This window comes from Salvelinus alpinus, chromosome 36 (genome assembly GCF_045679555.1).
Source record: "Salvelinus alpinus chromosome 36, SLU_Salpinus.1, whole genome shotgun sequence".
NCBI lineage: Eukaryota > Metazoa > Chordata > Actinopteri > Salmoniformes > Salmonidae > Salvelinus > Salvelinus alpinus.
In genome coordinates this window covers 5,590,659-5,612,996 of record NC_092121.1, presented here as the reverse complement: position 1 = coordinate 5,612,996, position 22,338 = coordinate 5,590,659, and the positions used below count along the sequence as shown (strand labels likewise).

Genomic DNA, 22,338 nt, shown 5'->3' with positions numbered 1-22,338 from the left:
AATACCTTCTCAGTTTGCAAGTATATTACAAATATTGAAATCATATTCTTAACACAGTAAATGGAACATACAAATCTGGTGTGAAATGTTCAGTTGGGCCAACCCCTTATCACTTCAGTGTTTGCAGATAGGAAGGAATCAAAAAAGAATAAGCAATATGGTAGAACCAATGCGATGGCAGGTAGCCTAGTGGTTAAAAGTGTTGGGTCAATAACCAAAAGGGTACTGGTTTGAATCTTCAAGCTGACTAAATTAAAAATCTGTTGATGTGCCCTTGAGCAAGGCACTTAACCCTAGTTGCTCTGGATAAGTGTCTACTCAAATATCCATGTCAAGAGAGTCTATTAAATTTGACTGCAGACACAATACTGTTTATTTGATGTTGATGGCTAACCCTTTCCTAATTATTCCTGCAAAAAGCACAGCCCTTGAATGGTTTCGAGATGGCTCTGGAAATGGCCCGGAACACCCTGACCAACAGGGGACAATTACGGGACTCCTGTGCAGGTGCTGGTGGCAGGTCGTCCTCAAGTTGGGGAATGAATGGGACAACATGATCATCATCTGTGATAAGAGAACATTGCAGGATTAGAATTGAACATGGCAAATGTACTTTCATTCTCTCCAACCACAGTCTAAACCAACCAGACAAACGGTAATACATCAAAATGACAGCATCAATGATTTTGACCTTGGGAAATGTAAGAGTTGCTACAATGTTTGCCTGACAGTTCGTCAAACTCAGTGGCCTTGATCAGAGAAAACATTATGGGACCAGAGATTAATAAAACTCAGCATTAAACTCAGTAAAGCTGCATTCACTCTGACCACTGGCCACATCTTGGCAATGCTTTAAAAGAAAAGGATCATCATTGTGTGTCGCTTACCCAGCGCAACTCGAGAGGTGCTGAAACGCTGTGAAGGCAGCTCCTTTTGAGTGAGGTCGCTCTCTGGTTCCACTCTGCTCTTGAACACCTGTTGCCGGGTAAATTCATCCTTCCATTAGTCGCCCCACAATGTCTCACTCTGACCCCATTAGCTTTGGATTCTATTCCAGCCGTAATGAAGGGCAAAACCCCCAAACATGGATCTCCAAACTGACCGTTGGCAACGTTGGGCTCTTCTTCTTCACTCTGGCAGAGGGGACGTGACGAGTCTCTGTATCGGCAACAGCTGTAGAAGTGCACCTCACAGGCATTGCAGTGTCAGGGCGGTTGGAATGGAGCTCAGACATGTCCACAACAACAAAGTCACTGGAGGCCTGGCTAGTGCCGGACCTGTGGGTACTTGTGGCCTGAGAGAGACATCTCTCTGACCTGTGCACAATATCTGGGGGCAGAAGAGATAAAATAATTAAGCTCAGGATTATGTTGTGTATGTTTTACAATAATACACAATCTTGAAAATCCAATGAACACAATTGCAATACAATTATTAAGCTCAAAATGAGTGAATCCTACATGACAGGAGTTCATCAATTTAGTGCATACTACAAAATAAAATAAATGAAAAATGTTCATTTTACTTACCATGCACAGAGGCAGACACATCATCGGTCAGCGGGTCCATCGCCTGGTTACTCACCACCATACAAACCTGAGTGTCACGCCCTGACCGTAGATTGCTTTGTATGTTTATATTTTTAGTTTGGTCAGGGTGTGATGTTGGTGGGTATTCTATGTTGTAGGTCTAGGTTTTCTATTTCTATGTGTTTGGCCGGGTATGGGTCTCAATCAGAGGCAGCTGTCTATCGTTGTCTCTGATTGAGAGCCATACTTAGGTACCCTGTTTTCCCACTTTTGTTTGTGGGTGGTTATTTTCTGTTTAGTGTATTTCGTCACCTTACAGGACTGTTCGGTTTTTGTTCAGTTGTTTTATTAAAATAATGAACACTTACCACGCTGCACCTTGGTCCTCCTCTCCTTCTCCAGACGATTATCGGTACACTGAGAGGTTTTAGATGAGACATCCTGGTAGCCGTCACGGACCGACATCACATGAAGATGATCCTCTTCACCCACATCAGGCTCATCATCTTCTAGTCTGTTCAGAATGAAGTCCAATATCAAAGTGTCATTTCCACTTTGAAATTTCTGACTTGATTTTCCCTTGCAAAAAAACTATCAACCCCTACAAAACTGTCTTAATTATAATCCAGATAATAATTCACATTTCCTGTTGCTGCAGGATTATTTTCCTGCTGTAGCAAACTTAAGATCCTACATCTGTATTCAGTGTAAATAAAACATTTTAGAGAAGTCATTATTTATACACAGTGAAGAAAATAACTGTTTCAACCATTATGGGGAGAAATAAGCTTCTGGGGGGTACATACGAAAGTAGGGAGGGGAAGGGAGTTGGTTTCCGTCTGCTGACACCAGTTCTATGTCTAGTGATCTCGCTTGGCCAATGAATTGGCCCAAGACTGAATCTGACACTGCGGCATGTGGGGGCTGCTTTCAGGGCAGCTTTCCGATCTGCTACATTGATTACGACTGAAGAACAGGAGGAGGAAGTTGATGAAGATGATGATGATGAGTATTCCCAGGGCAAATCCATGCTGAGATCAAGGGCAGGGACCACCACTGTTGAAGAGGCCTCCTTCACACATGACACAATGTTCTTGCACTTAGCATAAGCCTCAACTACAGTGAACTGTAATGTAAAAGAACAGCCGGGTAAGGTTGTCCTAAAATCTAACAAGATCTAATATTCACTTAAGTCTGTCTACATTGTGCTGTTAGGCCCATGTCTTTATTACCTAATCCGAATGCCACAACTGAATTGATTAAATAAAGTTATTCTATTCTATTCAACTTCCTCCTTGTTTTTGAGACATAAAGCCTGCTCACCTGGTTCCCATTGTCTAGACTCAAAGTGCTGATTCGCCAGCTCCTGGTACATTTACTGTAGTATTTTAATAGAATATCTAGGCCAGGGATTGACAACTTTTATAGGGGTGGGGGCCACAAAAAATCTGAAATCATCATGAGGGGCTGCACTGGCTCGCGGGTCTGCATACCCACATCCATACCCACACATGCAGTCAGAGTTGGCCCTTGCGTTTTGGGGGCCCTAAGTAAAATTTTGTTTGGGCCTGCCCCCCACTTTGCGAGCAAATGATTTTAGCGGAACCCCTCTTGACAGTGGAGAGAAGTTTTCGAGTTCCTTCCTGCAATTCTACACATTTTGCCATGGGGAGTAGAGAAAATGTTGCCGTTTTAAAGCAAGTTTGCTGTAATACTACGCATTTTGCCATGGGGCAGAGAGAACATCTTTTAATTTTCTAACTACTTTCATTCAATTCTACTAATTTTGCCATCGGACAGAGAGAAAAAATATGATATCTGAGTGAGCGTGACTAACAAAATCAATGACCCCCACGCCCAGTCGGTAATTCGACCTTGACTACTACAAGTTTCGATAGCTAACTTACCTAACTTAGACTAACTTACCCCACCAAAAATGTTTTAATTTACATTTTAAATGACATGGGCTAATTGAGTGACTATCAGTGACTGACACAGAAAGAGAAAAACTGCTGATGCAAAACCACATTTTTTAATTGCACCTTGTTTATTCTACTATTCGAACTCTCAACAATAAGTTGAGACCCCAACTTATTATTATTTATTATTGATCCATGGGCTTACAAAAGGGGATCCGCGGCCGCTAGTTGCCCATCCCTGATCTAGACTATGTCCCAAATGGCACCCTACTCCTTAAATAGTGCCCTGCTTTTGACCAGGGCCCATAGGGTTCTGGTCAAAAGTAGGGCACTGTATATGGAAAATGGCACCATTTGGTATGTACCCAGAGCGTATTTTACCGTCTTCCTGATGTTAGAAATTCCAGAGCTAACACTAACTCACCCTTTCATGGATATTGTCAGTCAAGATAATCCATTGCCTGCAAAAGGGGTAAATAGATGAGTACTGTTAATTATTAAAACGATCTAACCCTTGACCTCTACAGGACTAGCCTATATACATGTACACCACAAACACACGTTCTGATTGGTTCTTTGGTCAGTTGCAGAACATACAGCATAGAGAACAGGTGGTAAGTATGGGGAAGACAAAGAGCAACCTACTTCTCAGTCATCTCCTCCCCTACGAATTTGAGTTCTGAGGAGGAGCTTCTACGGGCCAAGGACAGGTTGTCCTCCATCTCTCTCTCTGCTTCAGTCTCCTGTGACTGAGATTTTACATATCACCTTTCCCAAACTCATTTATTAGCCTACATTATTTATCAAAAGGTTGTATAACCTTTGACCTCTGACCCCAGAATGTCGTCAGAAAGTCCTATGCACAGTGTCACCTTGGCGATCACCTTTACCCAATTACTCACTATTTCTGACTTTGGCAGATGGCAAGACTTATCTTTAATATAATAAAATACATCTCTATAAAAAAAAACAATGCCTACCTCAACTTATTTCTTCTCCATATTCTCTCCAGTTGTATCACAAATGAATGCTTTAAAAAAGGATGGCACAATTAAATAAAGGTTAAATAAAGACATTGCAATAAAATGCGGGACAATACATTTTCGACCACCAACTAAACCAACCTGATGACTGAACGAATGGTCAAATGTTATCTGATCTCAAATGTTATCTGATCTATTTCAAACATGATCACGTATGACGTAATAGATATACATCACAGACGTCATTGTGCGCTAACTGCAACAGTCAGCAGGTGGCGGCAAAATCAAGAATGAAAACAGCCCTTGTCGTGAGTTGTCACACAATAATTCCCGGGTTCTCAGGAATTATTGCTTAAATGACATCAACAGATACCAGACTAGACACTTTTCCAGCCAAATCAATTCTGCCTCATAAAACATATGTTTCGGCCACCACAAGCAGACCTCATCCACAAAATATGTAAAGGAAAATAGTTTCATAGTGTGTTTGTAAAATGTGAGGCTCTGATATATTTACACCTACACCTGTTTCTTTGATCAAAAATAAAACATGTCCACCCATTTCAAAACCCACACACCCCTTGCAACAGATACCGTTTTGGTTAGTGTGCTGATATCAACCATTGTCTCGACTCGAATATTTGACAGCACATATGGATATCAGGCACACCATTAACTGTTGTGTTGCGCTAGAATGCACAGAAGAACATGGATGATTAAAAGACACGCAACATGTCAATCAATTTTTGACCTCATCCAAGCCCCACCCATTCACTCCGCAGCCTTTATAAACTAGCTCTCAACATCGTTTCGTCCTCACTGATTGTTACTCTTCACAGAACGGTTGTCTCACGGGTCTTCTGTCAGTCTCAACAACGCAACTTTAAAGGTATGCTTCTTGAATGGTGGGGCCACAACGCCCTTGATTTTGCGTTTAATCACAGCGTTGTGTTTTGCGTTTCTTTATCGGTTCTATTCCTTTCATGTTTTTAGGAAGTTGGTGGACGTCGCTTGTTTTCTGCCTTTCGCATTGACTAGCTAGCTAGCATGCCACGTAATGGCGTGGTTCTTCACCCGTTTCTACCCAACTAAGTTAGCCAGATAATTGACATGCATTGAGTGACAGTTAAGTCCCATCCTAATAGTAAACCAATGACTTGCTGTAGTTTGTAGTTAGTTAATTGAAAATGTAAGGCGTTAGAAAACACCACCGGGGCTGTCCATTTCAGTTTCACCAAACGTGACTGATTTGCGGGGTGAAATTTGCTTATTCACATGGCTAATTAGCTTAGCCTTACAGGTTACCATAAGCCAATTATCTGTTACTATAAACTCATTTGTAGGTGAGAAGTACTTTACAATTAAGCCAGACTTTAATCTACTTGGAGTTTATTTCTTTAACGACAGTGGAAAGCCGGGCCATGTGGCATGGCATCTACCAAATATGGCCGCTTTCAACAATGGAATGTGCGCAAGTTCATGGCGCTGCTAGCGTCCTTAACTCTCTTTGAAAGTGAAATGAATGCCGGTTAAACACACAGATCTGTATTAAATCTGGACGTAGCCAATTAACTAGCCACTTCGTTGTTTACTGTCAAACGCTAGGCCTATTCAACAATCAGGCCATCGTGATGTAATAATATCGAGTAACTGTACAATTCGTATGGTTCCGCAGGGTGTGGTTGTGATCTTAGATGACTTTTTTAATACAGGTAAAGACTTATGAATTACAATCTTCTTATTAGTCATTGAAGTGACGTTTACAACGGACAGTTCAACACTGCGCTGTCACACTGCTGCAGCATATGTTAGCAGTTGAATGTAGTGAACCTTTTAATATATCTCAACCGAACAAAACTAAAGCATGAGGTCACTTTGCGCGACAGTAATTACGCTACAATGCCAGTAAAACAAACTCGTTTGCCCATGTATGAAACATGAGTTGCATGTTGGCAACGAAAGCAAATTGTTCATCCCCATTCCATGCCTATGGGGTATTTGGTATGTGGGAATACTTTCCGGAGGATGGGTGATGAGAATAGATTTGTACTGTCCTTGGCCACAAGTTACAGTACCGGTACATCTGTTCACTCCATAGCATTCTAGGTGACATTGAAGCGCTGTACATTGATCAAAGGTTGAGGTGTTGTGCAATGGCCTGGCTTACTCCAGCTAATTCAGCAATTTCATTTTAAAAGCGTGTTTGAATCTCCTAGACAAACTATGCCATTTGTCCATTGTTAATGTGTTTCACTGACGGCCCACTGCCATCTTTAGTTACTCAATATCGAATATCCTCTTGTTGCAGCACCATGTCCAACACCGAACGTACCTTCATTGCCATCAAGCCCGATGGTGTCCAGAGGGGGCTTGTGGGAGATATCATTAAGCGCTTTGAGCAGAGGGGCTTCAGGCTTGTGGCCATGAAGATGATCCAGGTATGTGAATATCTGTCTATTCAGCGGTGCTAATTGCTGTTTAAACCTATTAACTACTAATATTGATTTTGAGACACTGAACAATTTTTTGGGGGGGTTGCAGGCATCTGAGGACCACGTTAAGCAGCACTACATTGACCTGAAGGACATGCCCTTCTATGGCGGCCTTTGCGCCTTTATGCACTCCGGTCCCGTTGTTGCCATGGTAACTATCCTTCCAACATGTGCACTACGCACATCGCCTTTGAAAATGCTTGCTCATTGCTTGATGTATAGTGGTTCACTGCTAAAGCCACCGAACCACAATACTTCCGATACTCTTGATCAGTGGTTGTGACATAATGAATTGTTCCGCTCTCAATGCGCCATTTTACCCCTCCTTTGCGTTCAGATCTGGGAAGGCCTGAACGTTGTGAAGAACGGTAGATTGATGCTGGGAGAGACCAACCCTGCTGACTCCAAGCCCGGCAGCATCCGCGGAGACTTCTGCATCACGCTTGGCAGGTATGTGTCCACTGATGCCTGTTTATACAGAATCTGATTTGGAAAGTACTAAGTGCTCAACCAACAAGAGGTACAACCTGAGTGTAAGAATCATTGGACAGGAATCTGATGCAATATAGCTTTAATGCATTTTGTACAATCGAACTGGCATGTATTAAGGAATGTAATATACCCTGCTGACTGTAGTTCCAATAAACCTCAAGCCCATGATGCGGAGTTGCTGATTTGTTTCATTTGCCGTTAAAGGAACATCATCCACGGCAGTGACTCCCTCGACAGTGCCAATAAGGAGATCGCCTTGTGGTTCAAGCCAGAGGAGATGGTCGAGTACAAGAGCTGCCAAAATGGATTCCTGTATGAGTAAATAAAATGAAACTGGAATAGTTTTCTCCTCACCCATCAAACCCATTCTGAATGCTGTAATCTGGAATTTGTTTATGTACATTTTGACTTCAGAGCACTTAAAAATAATGTCAATAAAAATCATGGAGTAGAGTACGTGAAGCTTCCTAGTGTACTTTGAAACTGTTCAGGGGCTTTAGTAGGGGACTGGGAAAGTTTGATAAAAGCATTAATTGGTTCTGTCCCCTGGGTAATTCTTTACAAGCTTTGTATACATGGCTTGTACAATATTTGCACATTATTAAAAAAATTGCTAGACAGCCATTTTCAACTCTTGCCAAAGCTTTTCAAGATTTAAGTCAAGAAATTCAGTGCATGTGGGCCTCTAGTGAAGGGGCTATAATATATTCATAACAAATGGCAAGGCATGCCATGGAAAATTATTTCAATAAATAACTATTTGCAAGATGTTATGTACATGCCATTTAAGGCATTTCCCTTCAGGGTGTCCTATAGCGTTGCTGAGTATACTCCAGTGATTTCGGGGGCCATCTAAAAGTGGGCGGTGGCAGCAGTGGGTAGACTTAATTGTGTCAACCCAATTCACCGTGTAGAAAGTGTCCATCAGTGGGGCTTGCCTGATGGGATGTTTTGGTAGACATTAACTTGAGCATGTTTGGTCAACAGTACAGAGAAATGGGAAGGTATTAACTGCGTTCTGGATGTTGACAATACACCAGTTGTCGAAGCTGTCCGTTTCCCTATGCTGCATTGGCTCAACTTTAATGTTCACTACAGCAGGGGTATTCAACTCTTACCCTGAGGTTTGGAGCGTTCTGGTTTTGTATTCTCCCTTAATTGCACCCACCTGGAGTTTTAGGTGTGAATCTGATTTGAGGGCACTCCAGCAACATTTAAATCCAGATTAAATGCATGATTCATTGTGAACCGCTACTTTACATCTTGACAGAACAATATTTTGGGAGGCCCTTTTGTCTACTTCCAGTGTCGGATGAAGTGTTTTTGTCCAGTGAAGTAAGTTGGCATTGGCTCAGGAAACTTTAGCGCATGCTAGACACCATAGACTTCCAGTCATAGCATGCTAGCAGATCCCATAGACTTCCGGTCATAGCATGCTAGCAGATCCCATAGACTTCCAGTCATAGCATGCTAGCAGATCCCATAGACTTCCGGTCATAGCATGCTAGCAGATCCCATAGACATCCAGTCATAGCATGCTAGCAGATCCCATAGACTTCCAGTCATAGCATGCTAGCAGATCCTATAGATTTCCAGTCAGTGAGGGCTCACGAAACTACCTATAACTTCCTTCCTACGAGACACACAAATGGTATCTAGGAGTTCATCTGACTCTGGGGAAGTAGATAAAGGACATCAATCCCAAAGTATCCATGCTATGACTGGTGTGGTTAACGAAACAATGGACACTAGCTTCTCAATACTGTACTTTTATGCAGTGTAAAAAAAGTTGTGAATTATTTATTTTACATTAATGCTTTTTCCACAAACATGCTGCAAGATTCATTAAAAATATTAAATGAAAGTAAACATCTAAATATCTTCAAATACATATTTAAAAAACACTTTTGTAGTTGATATACTGTAGCTTAGTTAACTTAATGTTCACAGCACATTTATCATGGAAACCAAGGAACAAAAACGAAATACTTGGATGTTTTTTTGTTGTGTTTTGACAGTTAATTCATTACAAATCTTTCATTATAGTTGTATCCAAAATACGAGAAGAGAACTGCGTTTCTCCACTATGGTCACAGTTTCTGAAAATCATTTCATTCTTAAAAGGTTATGATTTTATCAAATATATATATATAGCACCAGAATACAAAGACGATATGATGAACGGGTTTCACAATAGAAACAAGCACACATACACACAGACCTGTGTTAGTGCAAAGACCAACAGTTACACATAAACCAAGACCAACTAGTTAAGCACAAGAGGACATGATGTTCACACTGCTGCATGCACATATTTTGGTTTCAACAAACACACCCTCTAAGTCTTTTCTTATATTGATGAAATAATGCATTTGAAATCAATGAACGTCATGATCAGAATAGTGTAGCCCTATATTGAGTCCATTTGTGCGTTTATTTTTTTCTTCATTCAAATACCATGAATTCTCATGTCTAACATTTGTGTTACAAGGACGACGGAGACAATGTTTGTCGCCTCAAAACAGTCATGCCATATATTAACATAATGTCATGTATATTTCCACCATCCAGTCTTTGATGCACAGTGTGAAGTTTGAGTGAAAGTACAGCTAAAAGCTTATGATCTCACTGTCTCCCAAACCTGATGTAGGGTGAAATTGGGGTGCATTTGCCAGAGATATGCCTCTTTACCATATATTTAGCTACTGTGTGCCTGTCAAACCTTGTTCATTATTATGACATTTAGGGTAAAATGTAAAGTTAGGAGAGTACTGTGATAAGACGTTATTGCTTGACAGTGACCTTAGGCAATCTTTGGCATCACCAAGGTCACCTGAGCTGGTTTACACCAGCCAGCGTGTAAAATGTACATTTTCATTGAGACTGTAATACTAGTTTGAGTTTCACTCAGGACCAGACATTGAAACATACAGTAACAACAGTAAGACAAATCGACAGAGCTAACATTTAACTGAACATTTAAAAAAAAAAAAAAAAATTCAAACCAAACACCTACACATTATCAAACAGTGACATACAGAAGGGTAATCCTACCTCTAGAGACAGAATATATGACAAATCCACTTAAAATGGGACCTTGTATCACAATCAAATAGGTCTCTACATTAGTGAGATGGTTTACCAAGTGACACATTTACTTTACAACCAATCTTGGACTAACACATTTTATTAATACTGTTGACCACATCAATCTCTGAAGTCTAATTCCAGCATGCCAACAGCCAATGACAACACCTTTCTCAATAACCTTAACAACGAAGAAGAAGCCTATAATACAATACCCTAAGATTTCCTGAGAGTAAATTGTCAACCTTACTGGTATATAAAGTGAGACAACGGAGTGCAGTCATTAGTTTATATAGTATGTAAATTATAATCCCTCTTTAATTTCTCATATGGCACAAAATAAATCACCATATCATGTTTGTAAATTGGCTCTGTTATATACTGCATGCTTTGTTCATAAATACACATTTAATGTGATATATTTTGTTTTATAAATCAATATTGATATTCATTTAATATCTCCCAATGAAAGGATGGCCTATGAATATAATGTATGATCATGAGTCAGTGAGTATGACAATTTAGCCCAGGCCTACCAATCACTTACTAGGAAATATGCACACATAGCTGTCAAAGTGATTTAAATTGTAATGAAAAATCCCCTTTACGTATGGTTAGACCAGAATCTGAAAACCTTGCAACAGGAGATTACATTAAAGTTGTAAAAGAGGTAGAGCAAACAGCATTATGATGAAGTTTTTCTTTTAAAAAGACAGTAAATTCTCTAGATAAACGGTTCTCGTGTTGTTGGTGGTAGTGATGAAACACATCCCGACTGTTACAGTGACTTGAATATTTCCTCTACTCATATTTATAGTATCGCTCTGAATTATGACATAATTCATGTAGAATAATGCTATACGTTAGATATAAAACATTTCACATAGATCTCTATTACTTGACACAAGAGTCAAGGTTTGCATATCATTGTGTAGTAAACCGTGATAGAACTAAATAGTAGAATTGTTTAGATTTGACAACAAAATTTGCCTGCAATCATCTGGCCAAGAGGAGTAATATTTGTAAACATATTTTAAATAAGGCATGGTAAATATAGTGATAGAAAAGGGTCAACTAAAGATTTGGGTCTCCCCCATGTCCCAGTGATAGCTGTAAGTCATTATTGGCTATCACACAAATGGGCCGCAAGATCCAGAGAATGTGGTAAGCTGCTCAAATCTTAGTTGAATGTGCGGAACTGGTATGAAGCTGATTGGTGGGGTGTTTCTACTTTATATCTGAGTGATTGTTTTATATCAGTAAGGTTTAGTCCATTCAATACCTACATACATACACCCTGTTTTTTGGAAAATCGGATTATATATATACACAAACATCACACAGTTTATCCATCAAAAGATTACCCTACCTCAAAGTAACGAATAAGAGAGATGCACAAAAAGATATCGGATTAGAAAAAAATCGTATTAAAACTTTTTGTTGAAGTACAAAAAACTGAAGTGAAACGTAAAGTTATTGTCGTTCACGCACCAATCTTTTTCCCTTTATTCTCTACACTCCTCTCCCCGTTTGCGCGGTCTGTTTGGAACTAGTCTTTGAGTCGTTCTGTCCCAAGTCTCTATGGGCACAGCTTGGAGCCCCCTGGTGACCTTCCATGTTAATATTGTGGGGATGCCACCCAGGGGCCATGGTCTCTGGTGCTGTGGAGGGAGAGGGAGGGGACTGGCTCCTTCTTTCCCCCAGGCTGGCCCTCCGTTGGTGGGTGCAGCAGTGCCCCATGGAGGCTCAGGTCTCCTGCTTGATGTAGTAGCTGCCGCCGGAGCCGTTGCTCTCCAGGTCGGAGGCTGTGCCCTGCGGCAAGGGGAACTCGTCTGCCTCCTGAACCTCCTCCTTCAGCTGCAGCGTCACCCCTTGGGAAAGGAAAGAGGGCCAGTATAGAAGTATGAAAATAAACAGGAAGGAGAGGATGAATTATAAAACTCGGGAGATAACGGAGAAAATAAGTTGCCTTGTTCAAGATGGGGTAGAGTACTTGACCTACTACACCATTCTCTTTCAGTAGGGGACATCCCTACCCAACTACCAGGCTTAACATGAGTTTCTAATTTGAGTTCAGTTAGCGGGTTGGTTTAGGTTACCTGGCTTTCCATTGGGGCTGAGTTCCTGGGCTGCCGAAGGAGGCTGTGCAGTCCCAGAGGCAGATGCTGGCGTGGGAGGAGATGGGTAGTCTGGCGGGGTCATGTTCTCGTCTCCAGATAGGTTCCTCTGGGGCACTCCACTCAATACCACCCCCGACAAACTCACAGGTCTCTTACCAATGGGGATCTTCCTCTCTAAAAACCAAGACAAAAGGTCAAATGGTTGATCAGCTCTTCTGTTACTTTGTCATGTTTCTTATGCCTTTGCTCTTTTGACGTGTGACTACTTAAGTGTTATTAATCATCAATAAGGTCAAATTTAAATATTCCAATTTAGGTAAAAATGTTATTCAGGAAAAGCTTGATGTAATGTCCGGCATGACTAACAAAGACTGAATGAACATATAAAAACCAAGCATACCATAAAAAGATCTACATAATCAAATAATTTGTATTTTATTGCAGGCATTGAAGATTTTTCTTTAGCCTGAGGTCTAATCCTCTAATGACAGCTTCACACTGGTACGAAAATTAATCCGGTGTAGGAGAGTTTTGACTTGGTTTCAATGCTCTGTTTTGGTGTGAATAGAGATGCCCGCAGAGAAAGAATCGCGAAGAGCCGTGGCGAGTGCAGCTTTGCCCTTAAATAGAGAAAGAAAGAGGGAAAGGGGAGTGTGCATGGGAGGAGGTGGACACACAGGGGCAGTAACGAGAGGGGGAGGGTGCAGGGGGAGGGGGCTGAGGCATGGGGCGAAACGAGGGGATGGATGACCTACTTTTCTTTTGGCCTTTGTACTGCTGGGATTTCTTCTTCTGCTTTGTCACACTCGGAGGGAGCTCTCTAGAGGCTGGAAAAAAAAGCACAAACCGGAGAACAACTCATTCATTCATACATTCGTGTTGCACAGCTCGTCTCAACTCATTTAAAAAAAAGCCAATGCTTTAGCTCATTTTTCCTACATTACTAGAATTAATTTCAGATGAAAGGTTTGTGTTAAAGTCGCAATGTTTTGGTTATCTGAAGGTTTCTGTGTTTTGGTTAAATGAAGTTGGATGTTTTGACTGTTTCTCTTGGTTGTTTTTGTTTTGCATTTATTGGCAGTTTCAAAGCAGTTCCACCTGTATTGGTAGTTTTGGTTATTTGGGAGATTACAGTCAAGGTCATTTGGATGACCCTAATGAAAAATCGGACTTTGTTTCCCAAAAGGTTATTTGGGGCTAGACTAGAACGAGTGCAGACATTGCACTACGAGAATGTATCTTTGTCCATCTTTATCTTCGTGAATAAATGCTGAAAAATCCCAATAAAACTCACAGAGCACAGCTGGTGGCTGTAGCTGGTAGCCAGTCAGCTGACACCAGCCCACAGGGTAGAGGTCAGGTGAGTCACAGTCCACCCACTGATCATACTCGTCCTCCCAGCCGTCAAAATGGATGCGCAGCAGTCTATGTACAATACGTGTCACTGTGGCAACACACACCAGCCGGGGCTCCATCAGGTCCACAGCCTCCAGCTTCATGCCAGGGCGGAACCCATGGTTTGGAACCTCCTTCAGAGTCAAGAAAGAGAAGGGGACATTCAGCTGGTGGACTCAGGGAATTTCTCATAACACTACAACTACAAGCATACGACGTTGTACATTGGTGGGCTACTAGTCTTTCTTAACTTCACTGCACTCAGATGCGCTTGGTCATCCTTATTTCGGACTAATATCCTGTAACGACTACACTACTGAGAGAAATCAAGCAAATTGAAAAAGCCAAAGTGCAAAAACAATCAAATAGATGAAATCCAACAGGTGAAAAATGTAAAGGGTTACTCAGACAAGCAAGTAGTTGGTTTTGACAACAAATTCAGTCCAACTAACAGACTGAGAACAAAAGTAAAGAGCCAAAACAAACTAACAGGCAAAATAGCTAGCAGACCAAAAGCTGAACAAGGTTACCTTGTTAAAGAGCTTCACCGGAGCTGCCACTGTACCCGTTTCCCTGAGGTAGTCAAACCATCTGAATGGGAGTTTTGTGTACCCTGCAGAAAAGACTTACTTATTGAGGCTACAAGTAACAGCAACTGGCTGGCCAATTGAAATAGCCACTGTGAGGTGAGAATCAGTGGTGTGCACTCTCTTGATACTACAAATAAACTCAAATAGACAATTGTGATGATGCTTTTACCACACAATGTAATGTAATTCAGTATGTACCACGTGGAGGGGTGAGTTCAATTGTGTTGATTTCACAGAATCCAGCAGGAAAGATAGAGGGAGAGGTGGAGTGATAGCAGAACCAGTCAGAACCATCAGCCGCCTCGGAACCATCAATTCCAATCATGAGGTATCCATCTGCCAAGACCTGGAGGAAGAGAAGGCAGGGAGCGTGAATTTGTACAAATCTGTTACATGTGCAAGTTCATTTGTCTTTACTTCCCTTATTTCTCTGTCAGTCATATTTCTCATCACGATTATAAGGCTTACCTTTCTGACAGTAGCAACACAAATAGCTGATAGATTCAGAGGGTCAATAGCCTCCAGCTTCATGCCATCTTTAAACCACTCCCCGCTCTGGTCAACATCCTTCACCTGAGAGAGATTGTGCCGCGTATCAAACAAAATGTCAGAGACCAGAAGAATCTTTGAATCAACTGAGTCAAGTGGCAGATTGAAACATTTATTTGAACTCACCTTTGCAAAAAGCTGCCCTGGGGCATCTACTTGGCCATCAAGTTTCTTTGAAACATCTGAAACAATAATATCATCAACGTTTGAAACACCTGAAACAACTAGAATCTTAAAGTGCCTGTAAGCGTTTCATCCATGTTGAACTTTTCAGGATCCTTAAACCCCGAGCAAATCTTTACCCTTATGTGTAAGACCCGCGTGCCTAGTCCCGCTTGCCCTCCCCACTATGTCACTGACCAGATCTCTTGAAGCGGTGTCCAATGCCGCGGGACCAGCCGATGCTGTGTATCAGTGGGCTGTACATGTGGCACCAGAAGTCGTCCGAGCCGTCCTCGCACTCCTCGTAGACGAGCCGAAGCCGACCTCCGATCACCTGCTCTACCAGGGCCACCCGCGTCCGGCACAGGTGAGTCTTATCCACCACCTCCACACGCATCAGCTTCTTAAAGGGGAACTGCATGCTCTGCTGCACCTGAGGAAGGGTGAGGAGGTGAAGATTCTACAAGGTTACCTGACAATCCAGTTAGGCATTATAGAATATGTCACTCTACAATAATACATGCAACTCATGTTTGTACTGGTAGTGCCATAAGGTTATTAGTGTTGCATTTGTGGAAATAATACAAGCATATTCATCTTCTCACATTGATATTTGATGCATGTTTGTACTATGAGTGAGGTGTTGGGAGTGTCTTGTGATGTAGAGTTGGAGCTCACCTTGGTGGAGAAATCAATAGGTAGAGTCTTTGCTCCTGTTAGGCATTTCACAAGAAACGCTTTCCAGTTGGTGCACTTGTGCTGAATGGCTAAGGTGAAACAGTCAGACAACGTTTGGCAAAGGTTAGAAAGGATTCTCTCAAACCGGTCAGAAATGATAAATGACTCAACACTTGTAGCACAGCCTATATCCTTATCTTGGCAAAACAAAGTACAGTACTATTCTCGCTGTTAGTCTTACACTTGGGAGGAACCAGGGGCTTTCCTCCCGCTGCACACCACCCCACCGGGTGGATGTCAGGGACACAGATGTTACACCAGAAATCCCTGCCAGAGTCACCATCAAACCCCTCGTACCGTAGCAGTGCCTTAAAGCCTGCGGAGAGAAACACAATGTTTTAAAATTACGAAAACCACTGAACCTTATTTGTGATTTTCAGATTCTTTTTTTCCTGAAATACCATTAAAAATCTAAATCATAGGAGTATTATGGATGAGAGAAGTATCTAAGTTTCCAAACATTGTGTGTAGGCTACATCTAAGTGTAACATGTCTATGTGTAAACAGAGTTTGATGAATGCAGAGAAAGTACACCGTCATCTATGAATCCAACCAGGTGCATTTTAGAGCGAAGAGGATTCTCTGTGGCTGCTTTGTTACCTGCTAATTTGATAACTCCTGCTATCCAGTACACCTTCATTGGCAGGCCGCTGTCTGTATTGGGCACCTCTACCCTCACCCCTTCTGCAAGGTCACCCCAAGAAGTTCCCATGGGAACCTAAGGCAGAGAAGACAGCACATGCTGAACACAGAGAATGACATCATCACAATACAAATATGTCCACTCAAAAAGGACAGCTGTTAATTAAAACAACCAAACTCATCATGGCAAGCTAATATTATTCATGGTCACCTATCCTCACAATTAGTGCAGCTTCAATAATGTAAAAAACAACAAAAACTACATTGTTTTCATCACACTGTTCGATGGGTCAATAGGGATGAGGTACACGACCATTCAAAAGTTAGAAATGTCCTTGTTTTTGAAAGAAAAGCCATTTTGGCCATTAAAACAACATAAAATTGATCAGAAATACAGTGTAGACATTGTTAATGTTGTAAATGACTATTGTAGTTGGAAACGGCAGATTTTTTAATGGAATATCTACATTGGCGTACAGAGGCCCATTATCAGCAACCATCACTCCTGTGTTCCGATGCCACGTTGTGTTAGCTAATCGAAGTTTATCATTTTAAAAGGCTAATTGATCATTAGGCAGAGTCAATTAGTCTTTTAAAATGATAAACTTGGATTAGCTAACACAACGTGGCATCGGAACACAGGAGTGATGGTTGCTGATAATGGGCCTCTGTACGCCTATGTAGATATTCCATAAGAAAATCAGCCGTTTCCAGCTAGAATAGTCATTCACAACATAAACAATGTCTACACTGTATTTCTGATCAATTTGATGTTATTTTAAATGGCCAATTTTTTTTTTGCTTTTCTTTCAAAAACAAGGACATTTCTAAGTGACCCCAAACTTTTGAACGGTAGTGTATATTCCAACATACTTGCTCTGTTGAGTTTCATTGTACTGGAGCATAAAAAGTCTTACAGGGTTACAAATCAACACATCAACACAATCAACACACAATCTACTTCTTTATAATAAACAAGAAAGGCGCAAGCTGAAATTCAATGACTTCGTATTTATTGTAATATTAGCCCCTTAATAAGCACTCGTCATGAGAGGCAACCATAGATGCTTGCATCATTCATCCACTGAGCGTGATCTCTACTTTAAAAGCATAATGTCAGTTAAGACATACCACATTGGCTGTGTCTACATCTTCTGACTTCCACACACTGTCACTTTTCATCAGCAACCCTTTGGAGTGTTTGAGCTGAGCGTTGCTTACATGTTTGAAACAGCCGACAGGTGCCCCGTTAATGTCGCCGGTGCCTATGTAGCGTCCCCAATCAAAGCCTTTCACAGGAATCACTGCAACCGCCACAAGTATCGTCGTGAGAGATAGAGAACAAAAGTCGACTACCTTATTATCATCACCTTCTTTATTTACAGTGTGAAAGACATCCTCTCAATCTAGTCCTAGTAGAATCATCCTTGAAGACTGTTGCACCTATACTGTAGTCATTTGTCATTGTTGTCATTTGTAATTGGTAATAAATGCATTTCACGTGTCATGGACTTTTTACATGGAACTTACCTGTTTTTGACTTGACTTGATTCTGTTGGTTGGCTTGGTACTGGGCATAGGCAGCCAACTTCGCCATGAGAGGCTGCTTCTGTAATACTTTAGCCTTTTTCGTTGGTGGTTTACCCTTTGAAAATAATAATAATAAAGGAACGAATATTGAGAGAGATAGAAGAAGAACCGTACAAGCTAGGCAGGTTTCCTTTGTCCAAGGTTTATTCGACAAAAGAAATCATTGCGACGTGTGTAAAGGAAACGGCAGATTATAGAATACATTTTCTGAAGATCAACATCATTTGTATCAGTTCGACTGGGATGGATTTTTTTGTCTAACTTTCTTTATTGTGAAAAATTATGATGGAAACTGTTTTTTGAAAAAAAGGATTGCCAAATAATTTTGAATGTTTGTGGAGAACATGATGTCAAAAACAAAAACGATCCACTCAACATTTAATTCTAAATACCTATTGCTGACAAATTCTATTTTTTCACCGTTGCAATACATTGGAACATGATAATTATTAGAATATGACAAAAATTAGTAAATTATTGCAGTATATCCATGCTGGCTTTTGCGGGCTACCTGAGACATGAAACACATAGGTGGGAGGGCATATAGCCTGTCAGCAATTTATTAATGCTCAATTTGCCTAAAATGTTAATGTTAACACTTTAACCACTTAATTTGTATTCTTTTTTTTTGTTGGTGTCATTACTTCCAGACGTTTTTAAATCGACAAGATAGTTAAATGGAAACTGTAGCAGGCAACTGTTGCATCTATTTTCTATACAGACTTTCTAAATGTCAACAACAACAACGAAAAATCCCTGGACCAGTTAATGGAAACATAGCTACTTATAGATACACAGAGGATGATACACAGAGGAAGGAATTCAAATGAAATAAATACAACCTGTTTTCACACCTTTTCAATGTCAATTGAACTTAAAATGGTGGTTATAGAGGAACATGCAAGGACAATAGAAGTAGACTTAGTGCAGTTCGCATGTTACCTGCAGTCTGGCCAGTATGCTGGCTTTTTTAGAGTTGGATGAGTAGCTCCTTGAACAGGATACACTGCAGAAGCGCTTGGTTTTGGAGTAGAAAGCATCTCTCACTCCCACCATCCCACACATCTCACAGGTGGCTGAGGAGAGTGAAACACACACACACACACACACACACACACATATATATATATACACACACACATATATACACACACACGGAGGGATACCGAGGTGTGAGTACTGTTCAGTCGAAGAGATGGCCATATAATAGAATGCTAAAATCTCAATTCAACCCTGTAATAACACCATCAGCAGTTATGTTCAGTAGGCAGAGGCAGCCACAGTACTACTTACCCATTCCTGCCTTCCCATCGGGGTAGGTGTAGACCTGGCCGTTGGTCTTGATGATGGGCAGGCTGGCAGGGAGGGAGGGCACCTCTTCATCACTGTCCTCTGAGCTCGAGCTACTGCTGGAATCCTCACTGCAGCTGTCATAGCCATCGAACATCCCAAACGAGTCCCGCCTCTTCCTTTCTGAACGAACAGTCCGTTCAGCCTGTAGGAGAGAGAGGATTGTGTCAGCTAGAGCTAGCACAGCGCAGTCAATGCAGTCTCACTTACCCGCATGCCACGACAGGTGGTTGCTTTGCATGATAAACTACTGCTGATCATTTTTTCAGATAAAGGCAAAGCAATCACTGCAACCATAAACCTTGTTAGATAAGCCTACATATAGAGGTCCAAGAGAATATGTAGCCTATGTGCAATGTTTCCATGCACCACGGACAGAATGAAGAGTGAAGGGGACTCTGAAAGTATAACATGTCAATTCAATAGCTACATACCAATTAATTAATCTATGAATAGCACTGCATTGAACCAACATGGAAATTGCTCAGAGCTCAACATGTTAACCAATTATAACCGTAACACCCACCACCACATATCTGGTGGTAGCTCACTTACCATTTTCACACTAAAACAAGTCTGTTCTCAGTGATCAAAACAGCGACAACATACAGCAAGTAAGCTACATGACAAACACTTTGCACTGCAGTAACAGATAGCTAATGTCATCGGTGGTGCACCGCCCCCTTTCTATTCAGAACCTCTGTTGCCAAAGCACAACATTGAAATGACAGCTGCACGCACTGGCTCATGACCTGATATCCCCAGGAATTAAAGTCTGCAAGAGACCCCAATACAGCGGCAAAAATCACTGCAGTGCGGTCTATTTAATATGACGGGCCTGCCTTCTTGCAATTATTTGCTAGCCAGCTAACGTAACGTTAATGGTAGCTGCTGGATCCTGCCCGTTATTCAAGCGGACAAGCTGCCCTAGAATGTAGGAGGAGTGTTGAAGAAGCAGCACAACAGCATGCCAACAACAACGGCTAGCTTTATAAAACAATTGAAAAGCAGGCAATGCTGGAATAAAGCTGTCTGTTTTCTTTTCTGCAGCTACAGTAACTATCTGGCACTACTACTGCCTAGCATAGCTAGCTAAACTAGCTGCTGCAGTCTGACAACCACAACAAAGGGGAACTAAGATTACACCAGAGATTTACACAGAACACAATAATAGCGCTCACCGAATCTCTTGCGTTTTCCATCAGCCCGTCATGCGGAGCGTTTTCTGGTTTATCTTGATACAGTGGCGAGACAGTGAAGAGAGTAAAGTTAATGGTAACCTAATATGCAAAAACAACTCCGCTAGCTAGCATAGCATATCAACAACATCCTCATATTTCAAACGCGCAGGCGCGGAGTACAGACGATTTTTGCCAATTGTGCAAGAAATTCTTCTTCATCTATTTAGCATGCAGGTTTAGCCAAGTGAAAGTACTTTACCGCCATCTACTGTACTGTATGCACATACGTACAGTAAAATGCATCAAAGTAAATGCACTACATGGCTGAAAGTATGTCGACACCTGCTCGTCGAACATCTCATTCCAAAATGATGGGCATTAATATGGAGTTGGTCCCCCATTTGCTGCTATAACAGCCACCACTCTTCTGGGAAGGCTTTCCACTAGAAGTTGGAACACTGCTGCAGGGACTTGCTTCCACTTAGCCACAAGAGCATTAGTGAGGTTGGGCACTGATTTTGGGCGATTAGGCCTGGCTCGCAGTCTGCGTTCCAATTCATCCCAAAAGTTGTCTATGGGGTTGAGGTCAGGGCTCTTTGCGGGCCAGTCAAGTTCTTCTAAACCGATCTCAACAAACCATTTCTGTATGGACCTCACTTTGTGCATGGGGGCATTATCATGCTGAAACAGGAAAGGGCCTTCCCCAAACTGTTGCCATAAAATTGGAAGCACAGAATCATCTAGAATGTCATAGTATGCTGTAGCGTTAAGATTTCCCTTCAGTGGAACTAAGGGGCCTAGCCCGAACATTGAAAAACAGCCCCAGACCATTATTCCTCCTCCACCAAACTTTATAGTCGGCACGATGCATTTGGCAGGTAGCGTTCTACTGGAATCCGCCAAACACAGATTAATCTGTCGGACTGACAGATGTTTGAGCGTGATTCATCACTCCAGAAAATGCATTTACACTGCTCCAGAGTCCAATAGTGGCGAGTTTTACACCACTCCAGCCGAGGCTTGGCATTGTGCATGGTGATCTTAGGCTTGTGTGCAGCTGCTCGGCCATGGAAATCCATCTCATGAAGCTCCCAATGAACAGTTGTGTTGACGTTGCTTCCAGAGGCAGTTTGGAATTCGGTAGTGAGTGTTGTAACCAAGGACAGACAATTTTTATGTGCTGCACACTTCAGCACTCTGCGGTCCCGTTCTATGAGCTTGTGTAGCCTACCACTTTTTGGCTGACCCGTTGTTACTCCTAGACGTTTCCAATTCACAATAATAGCACTTACAGGTGAACGGGGCAGCTCTAGCAGGGCAGAAATTTGACAAACTGACTTGGTGGAAAGGTGCCATTTTATGACGGTGCCATGTTGAAAGTCACTGAACTCTTCAGTATGGGCCATTCTACTGCCAATGTTTGTCTATGAAGATTGCATGGCTGTGTGCTCGATTTTATATCCCTGTCAGGAACAAGTGTGGCTGAAATAGCCGAATCAACTAATTTGAAGGGGTGTCC

At 41.7% G+C, this 22,338-nt stretch overlaps 2 protein-coding genes across 3 annotated transcripts; one reads left to right on the top strand and one right to left on the bottom strand.

The window, feature by feature from the left end:
• Positions 1-5,117: 5,117 nt before the first annotated feature.
• LOC139565471 (nucleoside diphosphate kinase A-like) lies at positions 5,118-7,871 on the top strand. Its single transcript, XM_071385848.1, has 5 exons — positions 5,118-5,320; positions 6,740-6,869; positions 6,973-7,074; positions 7,261-7,373; positions 7,620-7,871. Exons 2-5 carry the CDS (start codon positions 6,744-6,746, stop codon positions 7,735-7,737), a joined length of 459 nt encoding a protein of 152 aa, XP_071241949.1. The 5' UTR covers positions 5,118-5,320; positions 6,740-6,743; the 3' UTR covers positions 7,738-7,871.
• Positions 7,872-9,195: 1,324 nt separating this feature from the next.
• Positions 9,196-20,997, bottom strand: LOC139565470 (MBT domain-containing protein 1-like). Of its 2 annotated transcripts, XM_071385846.1 has the most exons (17): positions 20,820-20,997; positions 19,582-19,783; positions 19,231-19,364; positions 18,229-18,343; positions 17,920-18,002; positions 16,657-16,774; positions 16,238-16,372; positions 15,997-16,085; positions 15,517-15,751; positions 15,283-15,338; positions 15,076-15,180; positions 14,806-14,953; positions 14,548-14,630; positions 13,917-14,151; positions 13,378-13,449; positions 12,602-12,796; positions 9,196-12,373 (listed from the first exon to the last, which is right to left on the bottom strand). In XM_071385846.1, exons 1-17 carry the CDS (start codon positions 20,838-20,840, stop codon positions 12,249-12,251), a joined length of 2,151 nt encoding a protein of 716 aa, XP_071241947.1. In that variant the 5' UTR covers positions 20,841-20,997; the 3' UTR covers positions 9,196-12,248. The 2 variants fall into 2 exon arrangements, with proteins under 2 accessions (XP_071241947.1, XP_071241948.1); XM_071385847.1 differs by lacking the exons at positions 9,196-12,373; positions 12,602-12,796 and adding an exon at positions 13,029-13,242.
• Between the last annotated feature and the right edge of the window lie 1,341 nt (positions 20,998-22,338).